Raw genomic sequence first — 18,957 nt, 5'->3', positions numbered from 1 at the left:
ACACTGGAAATCATGGGAATTCTCAGAGTGAGTGGGTGCAAGTTCCAGGTTCCACCAAGAACCACAGCTTTAACCTGGTTTCACAACTCTAATCTATGCCAATGCCTCCGATACTTTAACATTGTCCCACAAAAGCCATCTGCCAACAGCAGATCCCCAGACCCATCAAAGACTGGAGAGCAGAGTCCCAACACCAGGTCCTTCTACAGACCTCAGCGACGAGCAGGTATCTGAGGGAAAGCTGGATAATGGTGTTAAATCAATCAGAGGCTGAGTCCCCAAAGCAATGGGGGAAACTGAGGCACCACCAGTGACACAACACCGTGGGCACCCAAAAAGCCACCATGTCGAGCAGCTTTGCCCCGTGGGCACCTCAGGGTGTGGGCAAGGAGGGGGACACAGGTGGCTCTCTCAGCCGGTCGCCCCGCCGCATCGAGGCTCCCCTCAGCAGCACCGAGGGGTTTAAAATGTGGATGCTCTCCCCCGTTTTCCCCCACTCAAGTTCCAGGTCACACCGGGTTCGGTCCCCGCCGCGACCCCGTTCTTTTCTCGGCACGTCTCATCCCGCACAGCCCCCGCGGGCACTTACCCAGCAGCGGAAACCCCCGGGGGAGCAGTGCGAGGAGCAGCAGGAGCAGGGCGGGAGCCATCGCCGCCCTGGGGAGAGGACTTCCCGCCGGGCAGGTCCTCCGCACTTGTGAAGGGCTGGTGGATCAGGGGAAAGCTCTGCGCTCGAAATGATAAGGAAATATCCTGTCACATGGGGCGTTTTGAAATAACAGGAATTCGCTGTTCAAACTTTGCTTTCCTAAGCTGATTTTTTTTCCTCAGGGGAGGGAAGAGCCTCCTTCCAGGCACACGCAGGTGATAGAGTGGTGATAGCTGAGAGGAGGGCTGGGGATTGGTTTGTTTTGTTGTCATTGTGGTGATTATTTTTATTTATCCCCTTTGCCACCCTGTCAGCGCTGCATGTGGGTCGGTGGTTTGTTTTCCAAGCAAATTAACCAAACGCGCGCCAGGGGAGCAGGACATCCCCCTCCCTCCTTCGTGCCAGAGGGGAACCCAAGTCTGCAACAAAACCCCCGCTCGCACGGCCGGGTGTATCCCGAGAGCGAGGGCTGCAGAAGCAGCAGAGACCTACTTTCGGGTAACCGGGATTTGGGCTGCCCCCCCCGTCCTCCATCACTCCTCCCCCATGTGCGAGCAGGTCGCTCCGGCGGCCGCCGGAGAGCGGGACTGGGGAGGCGGCCGGGCCGTGGCGCAGGGTGGACGGGAGAGCCAGGGGGGACAAAAGCCCTTAGAAACTCTTAACGAGGCATTTTCTGAGCTCCAATAAATGGAATCCAACCTTTTTATTTATTTAGTCATCTGACTGTGGTGGCTGTATGTGCTGTTGACAGGATTTAAATCTTGCTCATGAACCAGAGTGTGAGAAAAACAGAAGCTTACTTGCTAGCTGGGTTTTCACAACCTGAAGCACCTAGGTGAAATTAAATGATCTTTCTGAAAACGTGCTTTTAGAGCACAATCTGCCTTGAGGTTTTTATGGCTTCTTGCTGTGCTGGGTAGATGTCCGATGTGCTTTTTTGTGGGAAGCACTTTTGCTGCTGATTTAAATATAGAGGCTTTTGTAACATATGGGACTCAGTGAACATTGTGATACAGTTTACATGAATTTGCGAAGCATCAAACCTACCATGTGTATGAAGCATGTTATACAGCAGCTCTCCCTGTCCTGGCATGCGCTCAGAAATCTCTGGTAAATACTGAAAATCTTTGAGAGCATCCTTGCTAGATGTTCTGGGTGCAAAAGTAGAGCAGGTCCAGGGAAACACCAATGTGAGATTAGTATAGAAGGAGACAAGGTAGAGTGTAGAAGTACTTTGACAATATTAGAGGAGAAGAGACCATGGAAATGAAGTCCAAGCTCATTTGAAGTCAACGATGAAACTCCCATTAACATCGCGAAGGGTTTCCAGCCAGGCAGACCAGCTGTGCTGTGTCCTACATGGACCACGTGCAGGAGGGAAGAGGGAGGGCTTCATAATTTCACTTGATGTGTGTACCCATGTAAAGGTCAGAAACAGCCTGGCCCAGGGACAGGAGGTAGGAAGAATTTCAGCCATAATTGGTAATGTTCTATATTGTTATGTTGATGAATTCTCACCTGGGAAACTTCATCACTTCCTGCAGTATATGGCAGATATATATTAATCACTAGCTATTTGCAATGACCTTTATGATGATCAAAAAAAAAAAATTCAAATGCTTGCACTGAGGAGATTACAGCTTACTTAAGTAATCTTAATATAATTCAGGAATGAATAATCCCTCCATATTCTGGCACTACAATCTTCAAAAGATTCAGACATTCAAATCATGTATGAAAAATATTTTTAGAGGTGGAAAAAAATATTTTCCCAAGTCACTTTAATATTTCTTTACAGATTGACTTTATTAGCAGTTAGCAACACCTGGAAGCCCAGGAAGGCGCCTAGCGCTGGAAGAAACAAGTCAGAAGATGGAGAATAATGCTGCTGCCCAATACAATACTGTTATTTGCAAGACAGTCACTGACAGTTCTGAAATTTGTGGTATTATTTTGGCCAAAGATAAATAGAAAAGGGAGACACTGTGTGAAGTTTAGTCTCAATGGAAGTAAGTACAACGGCCACAAAAATCTTTAGATCAAACACAGATGACTCAAATAGCAGAGGAGGCTGCACATAACTGATGTGTGTCACACAAATAGGCAGGAAAATGGCAGTAAGTAGTTGAGTAGTTACACCTGTTTGCCAGTCAGTGGCTGTACCAGGAATGAGCTATACTCTGAAGTGACAGAAGGAACTGTATTAGGCCATTCTTGGAGATTCTGAAAACTGAACTGGACAAGGAGCTGGGCAAGTTGACCGAAATTTCAAGGTAGTTGAGCTCTGGTGAGGGGATCATACAAGATGACCTCCAGAAGTCCCTTTCCAGTCAAAATGAGACATCAGAAGACCTACTTACAAGATAAGAATTCCAATCTTTCTTGGGATCTGTTCCTTAACAAATTAGCTTCCTTCCTGGTCTGAAAACTGCCTTTTTCTCATTGCCCTTGCACACGCTGGAGATACTGCCACTTCAAAGCTATTTTGAGTGTCATGTGTGTGTATATATAGAGAGAGAGAAAAAGAGAGAGATACCCTGCACTGGTCTGGATGAGCTTATTCACGTAGTCTCCATGTTTGACCTGCAGCATAGTCCTCAACAATTGTGTCTGGATCTGACTTGCTCTTTGGGAACCGTCATGCAAAACATGAACCATATTCTGATCTGACATAGTCCAAGGGAAAGATTTTTCTCTCTTTTGAGACAAAAGGATTCATCAAAGTCTCAGGCTACAGTGATTTGCAGGCAAATAGTTACCAGAAGTCAAATCTGCTAAATAACTAATGACAGGATACATGCCCCAGATAGACATATGTTTTCATCTCTCTACATGGGTAGTGAGCCACCTGCCATTTACATTTGGAACAAAAAGGCCTAAATTCCTCTGAAACAGGTCGCATGCTCTCTGCTTCTGGCACATCCAGTACTTGCAACTGGTGACTGTTCCTGGCAAAATACCCTGAAATCCTGAAGTCACAGTGGCCCTTGACTTTGATAGTCAACAGGAAGATGGAAAGTTCAACCTAAATTAAATCATATCCAGACCTGAAACGTAATATGACTATTCTGCTTGTGTTGAAGCAAAACAACTAGTTCTGTTACATTTGCATCCAAGATGTTTTTTGATGTCTCATGTGTGAACTTGTATCTCTCAGATGGCATTCAGTAGTTTTCTATACATTCCTGATGTTTGCATGGTCATATATAATAAACATATACTTCAGAACAACATGTGCATCATTTGTAATACCTATGCTATATTAAGAAGCTATTGAAACAAGAGGTTGAGCAGGGAAAAAAAGTAGGAATTGGCAAAGTTAATATTTCTTTTTTTATGCAAATCAGATTCCTCTTAAATGTTATAAAAAAATAATTTTGAGGTTTCTGATTTCTAAAAAGAAAATATAATAAAATGTTTTAGGAAGGAGAACAATCAAGGCTTGAGTATCTGTCATCAGAGAACCTTTACCTAGTGAAAGTCCCTTGAGGATACCATTAATACTGTGTAATATTCACTTCAAATAAAACTGATGCAGTCTTCTATCTGTGCTTTAAATTTTAAAACATTAGAAATTCCAACACTCTGCCTTCGGTGCAAAGCAAGAATGTTGTTCCTTGCATATACTTTGCTTCATAAAGATAGATGGCTATTGAGAATGTATGTATACTCTCATGACTTGTAACGTTCCAAGTTCAGTTCATGCTTAACCCAGACTATGAAAATAAAGAGAAATTTCCATGCTCTTGCATTTCTGGTAGCTTACAGCTACAAATAAATGTTGCCTGCATAGTAAAAGCCACAGTAAATACAACCCAAAGTTTTCAGGTGTTCAGGCCAAGTAAAGAAATTCTAGAAAGTTTCTGCTTTCCATCATCATAGAGGAGTCTTAAGTGGCAAAGGAGAGAAGATCCACAGCTGTAAAACACCCAGTCTGCCAACGCAGATCCTGTCACGTGCCTTTTATCAGCTCTAATTTGATTTTTCCATGGTATTCTACTGTGTCATGTTTCATAAATACAGCTAGATATTGGATTGTGAGGTGGGGAATGTTTCATATAAAGTACAGATGAGAGGTCCTTAGTTATAAGGTGTCCACATCTTAAAATGAGCATGTTAGGGGCTATTTGGTGAATGCAGCCAAGACTAACCTTCTTTTAATGAAAGGACTTCTCCTTAGACAAGCCACCAGCTTAGCGTGTACATGACTTTTTTATTTTAAAACCAGAAACTTTGTAAGTTGTATATGTTTCAGAGAACAGCCTAGAAAGTAAAGATATTCTGCTTAGGGACAGAGAGGAATGCAGCCATAAACTGGGCCACTTTCTATCCACCCACCAAGAAAAAACACCTAGTTTAAACAGAATCCAAAGATATCAAAGACTTCTGTATTGAAAGATTTCTTCCATGGGCATCATGAAACCTTCCAGCAGTAAGACACTGATGTCTGGAAGTTCGGCAGTGGAAGATGCTGATGACTTCTCTCTAGCTTAATTCTTCTCAGTGTTTTTTCTTAAATGCTTGACTACAATTTGCTTGAGAGATATGAAGTTGTAAATGCTTTCTCTCTTGATACAGACTTTATGCTTTTATTCTGTGAATAGTAAAGTAGTTTGTATGCAACCAAGCAAGGCTTTTTTGATGCTATAATGGGTTACCTATAATGATAGCCTATAAATATTTCAGAACTCCATTAGTTGTCCTAGAGCATTTAAGCAACATTCTCACACTACTGAATGATTTTGGAAAGTTAGCTTGTTGTGAAGAGCTAATTAAAGTTAGATACTGTACTGGTTTTGGCTGGGATGGAGTTAATTTTCTTCATAGCAGCTCAGGTGGTACTATGTTTTGGATTTACGACCAAAACAGTGTTGACAACGGTTTTCGTTGTTTTGTTTTAGCTGTTGCTGAGCAGGGCTTGCACGGCATCAAGGCCTTTTCTGCTTCTCACGCTGCCCCACCAGAGAGTTGGCTGGGGGTGGGCAAGAAGTCAGAAGGTTACACAGCCGGGGCAGCTGACCCCAACTGACCAAAGGGATATTGCACCATGTGTGATGTTGTACTCACTAATAAAAGCTGGGGAAGTGGGAGGAAGGGACAACATTTGGAATTATGACATTTGTCTTCCCAAGGCCCTGCTTTCCTTGCAAAGCAGCTGAACAGCTGCCTGCCAAGTGCAAGTAGCAAATGAATTCCTTGTTTTGCTTTGCTTGTGCACGCAGCTTTTGCTTTACCTATTAAACTGTCTCTATCTCAACCCACAAGTTTTCTCACTTCTATCCTGATTCTCTCCTCCACTCCCCTGCAGGGCGATGAGTGGCTGTGTGGGGCTTAGCTGCCTACTGGGGTTAACCCACAACAAACACAGGCTAAAACATTATTTATGAAGTCAATTCAAGAACTTCACTAGTCTATACATTCTAATCGGGACATAAGGGTCAGAGAATGTAGCTTTATTAAAATGAGAATCTTTTAGAGGAGTTTAAAAAAAAAAAAAAAAAGAGAAAAAACACAGGAAATTGATAGAAATATTGAAGTTTCTCCAATAATTTTCTATGACAGACAAACTAAATGTAACTATCAAATTGAGGAAAAAATGCATATGAACTAAAAGAACCAAGATGTAAACTTATGGATGGTGATCAACAGTCACCGGAGCTGATTTCAAATGTAGCAAAGGCTGAATTGGACACCTTTCCTCCATAGAGGAGTTAGCAGAAAGAAGAGTTATGAAAACTTTCAGCACTTATTCCTCTCATCTCTTGTTTTGCAAGGCTGGAGCTCATCCTACTGACTTCTGCAAGCACATAGAAATAAGGCAGCTAATAGGAATAGCGAATAAAACAGTGCATAAGTAGAATACAGTTCAGCACTGATTTTACAATCCCATTTTCCTTGGGGCCAGGTTAAAGATGTGAAGAGAAAGCTTCCTACCCTGGTACACCCCTCAGATTATTATCCGTTATTGATTTTTCAGGTAGGTAGCGATGAAGTTGCAACAAGAAGTCAGAGAGCAATCAAGAGAGACTTCAGGGCCTTGGGCTGACTGTTTAAAGGATCAGGAGCACAGTGTTCTCCTCTGTCCTTCCAACTGAAGGGAATGATGATGGAAGATACAGGAAGACCCAGCAGACCAATACCTGGCACCGAGCCTTGTGTCAACAACAGAAATTTGGGTTTTTTGATCATGGGTCTGTTCAGATGTCATCAGACCTGCTGGTGACAGATGGGGTAGACCTGTCTCAGAGGGGTAAGAAGGTCCTTGAACAGGAGTTACCAGGACTCACTGAAAGAGCTTCAAACTAGATTTGAAGGGGAAAGGGATAAAACCAGGCTCACTAGAGATAAGCCTGGGGGCAGCATGCCAGTGATCAAAGGACAGTGTGCTAGTGAGGTCCTTCAGTTTGCCTTTCAGTGGAGAAAGGGGATGGAGATCCATGTGGCAACAAAGGTGCAAGGGTTTTTGATGTGTTAGAAACCATGGAAGTACCTGAGAATGGTCACATAGGAATTAGGGCTTCTCCCCACAAAACTGGTGTATCTACACCAGTGCACACAGCACAGGCAGCACACAGGAGGAGCTGGAAGCCATTGTGCAGCAGAAAAACTATCATGTTTTTGCCATCACAGAAACACAGAGGGATGACTGACATAGATGGAGCGCTACAATGGATGGCGATCAACACTTCAGAAGGGACAGGCAAGGAAGAAAAGGAGTTGGGATAGCCAGAGCTTAATGAATGTTTATGTGTAAGAATCAGGGGGAAGGCCAACAAGGCAGATATTGTGGTGGGAGTCTGTTACGGAACACCCAACCAGGATGAAGAGGCAGATGAAATATTCTACAAGCAACTGGGAGAAATCTCACGATTACTAGCCCTTGTACTCATGGGGGAACTTCAGCTTACCAGACGTCTGGTGGAAATATGACCCAACAGAGAGGAAACAGTCTAGGAACTTCCTGGAGTGTGTGGAAGATAAATTCCTGGCACAGCTGGTGGGTGTTGGTCTGTTCTCCCAAGTAACAAGCAATAGGACAAGAGGAAATGGCCTCAAGCTGCACCAGGAGAGGTTTAGATTGGATATTAGGGAAAATTTCTTCACAGAAGGGGTTCTCAGCCATGGGAATGGGCTACACAGGGAAGTGGTGGAGTCACCATCCCTGGAGGTGTTTGAAAGACGTGTAGACATGGTGCTTAGGGACATGGTTTAGTGATGGATTTGGCTGTGCTAGGTTAATGGTTGGACTCGATGATCTTAAAGGTCTTTTCCAACATAAACAATTCTATGATTCTCTGATTCTATTCTATCTCAACAAGAAATGCAAAGCACTGACAAGTAAGTAGATACATTATTCTGTAATTACTTTAAACCCCTCAAAGACATGTCCTGTAAATAACCAAATGTGTTCAGGCTACCTACACGACTCCTAAAACAGCAGTACGATCATCATAACCTCCCTTTGCCGTCCATGAAGAGAAAGAGAGCAGCAATTTGTATCTCTTACCCCTCTATGAACACCTCAGATGTCCAGCATTACCTAACTTGAGCCTGACGTTGTATTCCTCAACAGGATACACATACCATTGTACTAAGCAGAGCAATAGAATTAATACTAAATCTGAATAACCATTTTCTTTTTCTCAATGCAACACCTCAAGACTTTATTGTGAAGTCTTACATGCTTTTATTTCTAAAACTTTTTTTTTTTTTTTTTTTTTTTTTACCTTTCAGGTGTACAGCATAAAACAGATCAGGTTAACTTCATTTCTCTATCTACCTACAAGCTATGACAGATATCTGTTGTACAGCAAGAAAATAGCACACCACTGATTTGGGAGGTAAAGTAACTTAGTTTACCCCCAGAACAAAAAGAATACAATTGCTCTCAAACATGAAATCTGTGCTCTAAATCCCCTCCAGCCAGGAGGCAGAAAGGGAACACCACTGTAGTAACCATTTTTAGCTCTTCTCAGTCTATTCAGTTTTCTCTCCCGTTCTTTAAAGCACTCCTAATGATAACTGTGGGAATTTTGGTTTAATTAAAGTGTCCTACATGGCAAAGAGCTGTACACAGTGAGAGCAGTGGGAGCCATGGTGCTATTATCTGCACAAGAGACAATTATAAAGCTCTAAACTGACATTTCTCATTTATCTAGGTGCCATAGGCCTTTTAATAAAACTACTTGTCAATTAATGCATATACAGCTTTAATCCCCTCATAACTTTACAAGTACACTAGTGTTCTCTGTAAGTTTTCTTCATGGATAATAATATCAAACTATGTGGAAATTATTGCAGAGTCAAAGTTCAGCAAAATTTGGAACTCGGTGGGAGCTGAGCAGGACACACCTCGAAATTAATGTAATGCCATGACATACTGATAACAGTCATTAACTTTGAGCTGTACACTTACTTCTTGTTATTTATCAGGGATAAAAAGAGATGCAGTGGAAATAGGATAGTTCATGCATGAAACAGAGTTTATGGATGAATACATTTTCGTACCAGGAAATAGGGTTTTTTAGAAATGAAAGGCAAATGTTGAGACAGGAAAGAGGAAGCTAAAAGAATAATCCATATAGAACCAGTTCGCCAGTTGTTTCTATTTTCTATGTAGTAGGAGAAGCACAAAAATATCCAGTTTCTTTCAAAGACAACAGTCTTCATATCCATTGTCACTATTAACTCAAAATATAACCATGGACATGAGCTGTAAGAGGTCCTTCAAGAACTGTCATCCTTTAGGACAAAAATAAATCAGTAGGAGACAGTATTTAGGAAGAAACTTCCTCTGAGCAAGTTATGGGATCGCTGGGTAACTGTCAGCGAGAGAGTTTGGGTCAGCTTTGTTTGCAGGAAAGAGAGGTGTTCTGGGGTTTCTTCGTTTGTTTTAACTTTACTTCAAATAACCTAATTTTGGCCACACACCTTAACCACAGATTTGATCCTGTCTCACTACCATGTCATTCTTGTAAGTATTATGAGGGTACCTGAGAAGTCTTTAAATAATTTATTGGCAACTATTCTGTTGGGTATTATATGAGCAACATTGCTAAATTATTATAAATAAAAGTCTACATCCGTGAACAGTATGCCAGTAAGTCCATGTGATGATGAATATTAATTCATGATTCTTACAGCAGCAAAGTACTGCACACATGTGACAGAAGAGTTTTGTTTGGAAAAAAGGAAATAAGTTGCAGTGCAATTTCCTAAAGAACTATGAAATTAAACAATAATATGAGTAAAAATAAAGGTACATATATTTTAAAAGCTTGATACTATCCATACTATTAGCCAGATATTGTTACAGAAGTTTAAACATATACTAACCTCAAGTTTATGCATCATTACCCATAGTACAGGGTTTATTCATGGGCAGAATACTGGATTTTTGGAAAGAAATACACCTTCTTTCACTAAAGGCACTGAAAATTGCAGTTACATCTATAATTATATGTTCAAACCCCTTGTCTTATTCAATGAGCTCCTTAAGCCTGTGCTGTCTGGATTTTTTTCACCATTTTTACAGAATTTAAAAAACTTTTTTCATCACAAAATGAACTCAGTAAAACTGAAATATTATGGAGCATTATGTAAACTACACAGTCACTGAGTTACATATTATTGCATTTTTAATACAGTAGGGGAAAAAAAAGAAATTTTATTTTGCAGAACCTTGTTACATTTCATTCTAATTGCAACAACAGGATTTTTTCTTTTGATAACATTCCTGCAGAACAGAATAAAATTTCCACACCTCACTCGTGTCAGTGCCAGAACAGACTGAGCGTCCCTCCCAGTGACGTCCCTTTCAACCAGCACCAGAACCATGAGCTGTCTCTCTGCCTCACTGCCCGTCACCATGTGTTTTGCTCGTAAATGTGCTATGTTTGTTTCTCCTGAGAATGACCAAGATGGATAATGATGTTTTTATTTACCATTGTTTAGTTGCCAAACAATGTCATTTTGATTAGTCCAGCACTGTTTATGCATTCAGACACAGTTCACCAGGTTTGAGAAGTGACTGTCATGCTGGATTCACATGAGGGGATGACTCATTAGACCACAGCAGGGTGCATTAGATGCGGGCACGTGAATGGCGACAGATGCCTCCCACAGTGAGATTCAGATCTGCAGCGCACGTGTCCTCTCACCGCAATGTCACTCCAGACCTTCACTAGGCCTGATGAACACACAGTTCTCCATAAAGCCAGTTCTAAGTACCTCACTGAGTGATGCTGTTTCACTGTATTCCTCCCTCCACCTCCTTACACTTAAAATGACATAGTTAACTACCTCTCTCAACTTAATAGGGGAGCAAATGTCGTGATGTGTATATTAACTATTCAATATAGTGAAATTTCTGAGCCAAAAAGTGGTTGAGACAGTCCCAAAGCAATTCCACCCTCCAGCCTATTTCCAGTGAAATAAAAGTAGTGTAACAATTGTGTAGATTGTGGTCTGAAGAGGTATGCAGGAAGGATGATGACTTGAAGGAGGGAGGCTGGTATTACCTACCTCCTCTGCTGGAGGAAACAGACCTGCCAGGGGGCGAGAGGGGCTGGGATGGTGCTGTGAGAAGGTACATGCTGAAACAGGAGGCTGGGACTGGAGTGAAATGATACCTTGGGGCTTAATGCTTACCTGGATCTCAGGAGGCTGCTGGAGCTGCAGTAACAAATCTTCTCGCTTTTTACTCCATTTGTTTATCCATAACTGGACTTCAGGGCAGCGCTGCTCCAGGCAATAAACACCGAACCACCTCCTCTCAATGCTGTGTCCCCTGCACTAGGTCTTAGTGGGAGAAAGGTGAAGGGAAGACAGAAGTTTAAACCGCTCCCTTCCTCTTACGAAGTTTTGATAACGTACGAGGGATGAGTCTAAGTCAGTGAATCGTAATTTCTGGGAAATCCAAAGCCTTGCCTTGAATTTTGTGAAGTTTGGCAAGAGCTCCAAAGTTATTAAGAAATGTGGCAACATGTTAAATACTTGAACAGCACTACACTGCCCCAAAGAACCTGCCATCTGAAAACTACTCAGTGAACCAGTAGTGAAATGATTGACTCAGACCAGAAGCATCCTAATGTAAGTCATCACTTCAGCTCTTCCCTGGGCAGCACTTTCAGCTGAAACGCCCTGGCATGAAAAAGCAAGGAGACTGAATCACCTTTTTCTCTTGTACCGGGAAGCATTACCAGGAGTCAGAAAATCTCACACTACCTCAAAGCCAAGCTATACCTGTAAGGAAAACAGCCAAGTTCACTGTTACTTGTCCAGCTGGTTTCCCATTAAAAAGAAATATTTTAAAATGTTGAGATTTAAGTGAAATGTCTCGCACCAGTGTGTAGCAGACCCAACAGGCATTTCCTTGAGAATATTTATGAATATTGACTTTGTAAAATTTGAAAGGGAAGTAGTCCAGATTCCTGGGAGCTACGCCAAGAGATTTTGAATCCAGGGAAACAGCACTCTCACGATGCACAAACAGGACCAGAGTCCAGAGCCCCTGGAATTTAACCTCAGCTACCGGTTTTCTGCATTTTGGTGGTGCACGGCACAGTCAGCGTGTGCCTCATTTCAGCAGTTTAAGGCAGGCTAACGCAGCATATTGTGCAGGTCAATCAATACTTATCAGATGATGATCGCTTATAGGCAAGATTGTAACGTTCATCATGGTAAAACTTGTTTGCAGAATGAGTGGTAAACAACAATCATGAAAGCTTTCCTCAGAACAGCAGGGAGCCAAATTCCAACATGGTTCTGAAAAGCATGTAGAAGACCAAACCAGTAGGCAACAACACGCAGTCTGGGCCCTAGCTCAAAAATGTCCTGCCCCACAAAATAATTCAGAGTACAGTACTATTTTCTGTAATTATTATATCCTTCTTTGCACCAGAAGTGAGGATCAGCCCCCCACATGTGGACATCGACAGCACTACAGGGCTGAGAAGCCTCATGTAGTCTCCCTTCCCTTCCTGCAAAATAGGCCTGTATCCTACCTGGCCAAAGACCAACGGTCCTGTTACCAGGAGAGCTCCATCTTCTGTTTTCATACAGATACGGGTTGTTTATCAGTGACCTGGATTCCAGCTTTTGTAGGTGTTTCCATAGGCGGACAAGACATTTCTTATGCATGTCCAATTAAAAAAAAAAAAAAAAAAAAGTTCCACACTTGGGAAAGAACACCTGGCAAAAGGTGCCTAGAAGAAAACCAACATAATCTCAAGACAAGGAAGGGTTTGAAACTAGTCACTTGCCTTTCCTGGCTCCTTGGCTAGAAGCAAGAGATTGGCTGCAGTCGTGGGAGTTTCATGGAGAGCTAAGCATCAAAATGAAAATATGAAACCCGGCTCTTAGTTTAATGCTAAATGTGATGTCTCAAAATTGATGATGGCAAATCTACCTGGACCAGATTTCTAGATATTATATCACAAGAGCAAAGTTGGTTTCCAAAATAGCTAAGTACCCTCATGTGGAGGATTATTGCCGCACGGTGATGGAGAATGATGAGAAGGAGTACATTAGGAGTACCTGGTCATTTCAGAGCTGAGGAATCAATATGTCACTTTGCATGACATGATCCTTAAAAACATTGATAGCTGCAAAATGGCAGTTAAATCAGAAAAATTCAAATGGAAACAATTTTGGAACAGTTTGGAACTGTTGGAACTGTTGGAACTGTTTGGAACAGTTATATGATAGGGGAAGGGTCTTCCTTTTTTTGGACACTCTTCATCTAGACCGATGTCTTTTCTGTAATTTGCCATCTCCACCATTTCACAGAAGATGTTCAAACCTAGAGGTTTCAAAAATAAACTTAACATTTCAAAGCACTTCTGTAAATCCAAGCACTGTGAGAGTCCATAGATAAAACATTTTCATTTACTAGTAGTTGGCTGTGCTATCTGCCTTCAAACCCAGACTAGCCTGATTGCCTCCAGTAGCACTCCCAGGACTCAGGTATCTGCAGCATTCAGCTCAGTACAGGAGATCCTCCCAGGCAGTTTCTGGAGGTACAACAGCAACTGTGCCATTTGTCATGTCAGCCAGCACAGCGTGTCACTGCGCAGGAACACACGCTGCGGCAGCCTGCCGAGCAATCAAGACAGCAACGACATGACAACTTTGTTCTCTTTTATTCCATTTCATACAGCCATTGTCGTCTTATCTAGGCATTCTGTAGAGCAATGGGTTTGAAATCATGAGCAACTTAAAATATCTGTATTTTTTGAGAACAGCTTCCTTCTGCAGTATCAAAACATGCCATTTGCTTTTTCTTCCAAAGATAAAAATACTCACTTCAGCTCTGTTCTGCATGGAGGATTTATATGGACTATTCTTCTTTGGAGTCCCGGCAGCTCTTCCTGCTTGTTATCTAGGACAAGGAGTGAGCTGATGTATCAGTTTTTACAGGAAACCAAATCAGCAAATGTCACACAGGCAGTAAAGCAGGATATAGTAAACCTTGCTCCATATATACATCCCATGCTTCCTTTACGCTCTGAAAGCTGAGAGCCAAGCGGATCGCAGCAAACATAGGTATAGGGGAGGAAGAAAGCTGGAGCACTTCAAAAATCATAAAACCTGATTGTCCCTACAGACTATTAATAGACAGTGCAAATGTGAGCAACTGAAGATGAACACTGAGGTGCTCATAATATCACATGCCATAGGAGTAAGAATACTGTCCAAAGAGACTTCACTATATATCCTTAATTTTGTTCATTTTAGTAATTCTCCTAGGAGAGGTACTTAACTATTGCACTCAAGCAGGAAATTTCTGTAAGTGTCTCGACATTACAGAACATGCCACAATTCTGATTTCATTCAGAGCCCTGGCTTACTTCACATATTTTATAACAGAAAAAGGTTACTTTTTACAATAATATACTGCTTGGTTTACAGACAATTTCTATGGATGAATCCTCTCTATATGAAGCATGTGTGTCCTTCTAGAGACAAAGTTTATTACTAAAGATTAATTCATTTGCAGAAAACCTCCCTTATTTTTCTCTCCTGATTGCATCATCCACCTCGGGTGCTAGTTTGCCTTTTTTCTTTCTTGGTCTCTGCCACTCTTTAGTCCTTGAGACCACACCCCACACCATTCCCAACTTGAGTGAAGCTAATGTTTGACAAATTTGGCGGTGAGGTACTAAGGAAAGAGATTAAATTGATTTTATCATGGTTTCTTGCTTGTCATTGCTATTCCAAAGTAACACATTACCCTAAAAGACTGAGAACTATACTGCATGTTTTACTACAGATGCCATCAGCAGATGCCCCTTCTGTTCTGTTCTGCAAGACAAACAAGGATTGCAGATAAAAAATAAAACAGCCCAAATGCTTACAATGAGCTATGGATAGCAAGCCTGGTTTAGCTGAGAAATTCAGACAAAATAAGTATTTCTGGGTGATTATGATAGGTTAGATCTGCAGTCAAGACCCATTTTATGGCACAACATCCTTTACAGTTGTGTGTTGGGAGTCATAGTCAACGAAAGATGAAAGAATCAGTGAAGCAAAGATTACTCTCCAGGCAAAGAACATGCAAGAAGCGACATCTTTATCAATACCTGAATGCAGCATCCTCTTATCAAAGCAGCTAAAGATCGTCCCTTACCAACCTTCGCACTTGAAACAAACTCTTTAAGCTTGCATTGCTGTGCAGAATCGATTTTTTAAACTAACCTGAGGCTATTGTTCATTAGTGGACAAGTCTTCTGTTTGTTTGTTTATTTTCCTCCAAGGGACAATTTAAAACTTTGTGCCCCTAATGGAAACAGAAAAAACAGGCAATCTTGATATTCTGGTAAATTCAGTACACAAGGTGGACTTAAATATTCTGCGAGTATGTCAACCGTGCTACAGCTGTCCCGTAGAATTCCAGGGCTTAAGATGGAATCATCAAACAGAGATTTTTTGCAGACTTTGTTGATAAGAAATATTCTTAAGCCTAGAGGATTTACAATTGGAGAACATGTAGTAGGGCTGCTGATAAAAACCAGTCTGGCAGTTATGAACCAGGAGGTCATATTCCTTCATACATCAGTGGAACCTTCAAAAAATAGAATTGCTTATGTAGTAGGTCAACACTATTTCTCCAGACTGCTGCCTACAGGTGAAACAGTATTGCAACTGTAATAGTAAGTTTTTCTATTAATAAGAACGCAAAAAATTAACTCCACAGGCATCCACCATCCAGCATCTAAGACCTTCAAGTCCCTTGTTCACGACGAGTGAGTGGGCAGTGCCGCCTTCCGTCCAGAGTTCTCTTTCAAAATACAGATGTGGAGTCGCACCTCTGGCTTCACCCTTTGCACACCAGCAGCCCAGGACATCAAGGTCCTTGTGAGCACAGGTGTTTGGGTCTGGATTTCTTGGAACACACGCAGGGAACATGTGGTGCTTATCCTGCTTTTTATCAAAAATATGAACTGAAAGCAGTTCTGATCAGAGCTGCTATTTATTTGGTTAAATCACTCAAATGTCTTCCAGAAAAAAAGCAGGGAGGAGTTCCAAGATCATAAAGTGGATACAATCAGCACTGGCATTCTATAGGTAAGACAAGATGCTAAACTGGGGTTATTATACAAAATTCCAATAGATAATGGGGACATTGTCAATGTCAAGACAGATTGTTCAACACGTGCTCAAACTGTTCAAGCAAGACAATTCACTTTGAGCTTGGAAGAGGGGGAACTGCAAAGTACCCCTTAGTGTTCTGAACCATTTTTAAAAAATCAAACTTATTTAGTAAAGAAAACAGCCAGAAACAAATCAAGTGACCATAAACTGCAACGATGGCAACAAGATTCCTGGCAGACCACAGGAGGAATTTGCAGCAAATCTTCAATAGTGAACTATTATTTCCAAATCCTGAGGAGAGCTGCACATCACGCAACTGGCTGCAGCCTGAAAGGCTTGCTGGGAATTAAAACCAGTAAAGCTGAGGTTTGTTGGGATAAAAATGAAAGGAAAAGGCAGAAATTGAAAGGAGTAGGAGGTAAGACAGAAAATAGGAGAAAAATGTCAATATTGCCATGTTTTTGTGCGCAATAGAGTTATTGATTTATTTGAAAAAAAAAAACGGCAATACAAATGGGACAGGGGAAAATAATTCACTTTTTTTCTCCTAATACTAAAAATAAAATAAAATAAAATAACATATAACATAACATAAGGGAAAAGGGCTTGTTAAATAGAGTATTCTGAAGACAAGGATGGCCACTCCCAACATAATTACAAATGTGCTGCTCTTGGACCCAGTTCTGACTTCATATTTTACAAACATGATTCTCTTTTAGGTGGGAGTTGCCTTTATGTAAACTCTATTAAAAAAAAAAAAAAAAGTAATCATTAAAATGATCCAAAATAATAATAGAACAATGTCAGGAGGAAACATTAATAACACAAATACCATGATAAAGATACAGAAGCATGCTGAGTTACGCTTAAGTGGAAAGTCTTACAAGGCCTATTACAAATTCCACTTCTTAAAAGGGTGGGTTAATTAGGCAGACAGACATTTCCTTCAGAATATTGTGTTCAGCACAGCGTGACACTTGAAAACAGCAACTTCCAAGGGAAAGCATTTACTTTTAAACACTTAATTCAGTTCTATTTGCTTTACCTAAACGGTACAATCAAAATAATTAGAATAGCCCAATCCTGAGTAAAGTATGAGAAAGAAATTAAAAGCTGATGAGATTTTCATTGTTATCTCTAGAACTGTTCCGTAGCAGAATATTTTTCTAGCAGTTTATTTTCAAGGCTGAGGCCAGGTCTTGTCAAAGAGGCCAGTCCCAGCAGCACTGACTGACTGACTTATTCTTGGAAAAGCTGAGAGTCTTCAAATGTCTGAGTGGTAAAAATGGCAGCCATTCAGTAATGCTTAAAGAGTTATCATTTCTAACTACTTGGAATTTGTTTGCTCACATTAATTCACTGTAGAATAAAGAAAACGTATTGTTTTCAAAGCAATCCATGGTGTTCTGGAAGTAAATCCCTATTTGTCGCAGATTTCAAAACTTCTTTTGCAGGAAGTTGAGGAAACAACCTATGCACTTGAAGAACACACTTTCACTTCGGATGATGTAAATTAAGACCTGGAAACCTAGATACAAACTTTGATAAATGCAGGGCTGGAACAGCATGCTCTTACACTATTAGCAACCAACTTTCTCCTATATTCCTCCTCCATCCATCACATGAAATCCTTAGTGACAAACTAGAGTTCAAAGAATGTACAAAGTCTCTGCAGAGACCAAAAAAATAAATGTGCAAAAGCTGTTAAGTGCATGGTCTAGTTGGGATGAAAGCTGAAATCAGCTCTGGGATTGTGTGAGCATCATAATCAAATTCCTGAAAGCAACACACAATGTGTGATGAACCACTGATAAAAGTTTACAATGGACTTGCCACACATCACTAACTCCCTTTCTGAATCCTGTGATGAATAAAAATAACAAATAGGACGCAACTATCAGCTTGTATCACTAAACTATTTGGAACTAAACTTCTACTCCCAAGGAAAGAGTTGCTTTTTTCCTGGGTGGAAATCTGGTCAATTCCCTTGTGAAACTACACCAGTGATGAATAAAAAATAAAGTGAATCAGAAAATTATGATCCAAAGTTAACGGCAAGTTGCTATGTGAAGAGTATATTGTAGGCCAAAGTGACATTACAGAGACTTGAAAAATCCAGGTGTTTCAAAAAGATCGACCAATTTTGAAATCACTCTGCCTTTGAAATTGGGTCCATCTTTTTGAAAACCCTGTAGAAAGCCCAATTACAGCAGTTGTGTGACTGAACCAGGGATGAGGGAGATAGTACTTCAGAAATTTAAGGACTTTCATTTTAAAAAACAACTTAAAGGTTTGACAAGGCACTTCGTGCTATTGTGGAAGGACAATCTGCAGAGTGGAACTGTCCAAATATAGCAATATATATGCATATATAAAATGAAATAAATTTATTCTTTATTATCCATTAGTATTTGTGGGTGTGCTTACTATAGGATCAAATATGAGAAAGGTTATGAAAGAAGCAGATAACCATTAGGAAAAACATATAATATATTGGAACTGATTGAAAAAAATTTATACATATATATATACACACACACACATATATACACACACATACATACATACACATATATATACACACACATACACACACATACATACACACACATACACATACATACATACACACACATACACATACATACATACACACACATACACATACATACATACACACACATACACATACATATACACACACATATACATAT

At 40.8% G+C, this 18,957-nt stretch overlaps 1 protein-coding gene across 1 annotated transcript in view; it reads right to left on the bottom strand.

Annotated features, from left to right (window-relative positions):
* The window catches only part of MRC1 (mannose receptor C-type 1), a 53,044-nt gene extending 52,297 nt beyond the window's left edge, over positions 1-747 (bottom strand). The window contains exon 1 of the mRNA XM_065831206.2: positions 590-747. Within this exon, the coding sequence (XP_065687278.1) occupies positions 590-650 (61 nt within the window). The 5' untranslated portion in view covers positions 651-747. The remainder of the gene's footprint in view (positions 1-589) is intronic.
* Between the last annotated feature and the right edge of the window lie 18,210 nt (positions 748-18,957).

This window comes from Patagioenas fasciata, chromosome 2, assembly GCF_037038585.1.
Source record: "Patagioenas fasciata isolate bPatFas1 chromosome 2, bPatFas1.hap1, whole genome shotgun sequence".
Classification (NCBI taxonomy): Eukaryota; Metazoa; Chordata; class Aves; order Columbiformes; family Columbidae; genus Patagioenas; species Patagioenas fasciata.
Note: the sequence above shows the minus strand (reverse complement) of the source record. Positions and strands in the feature narration are given on the sequence as shown.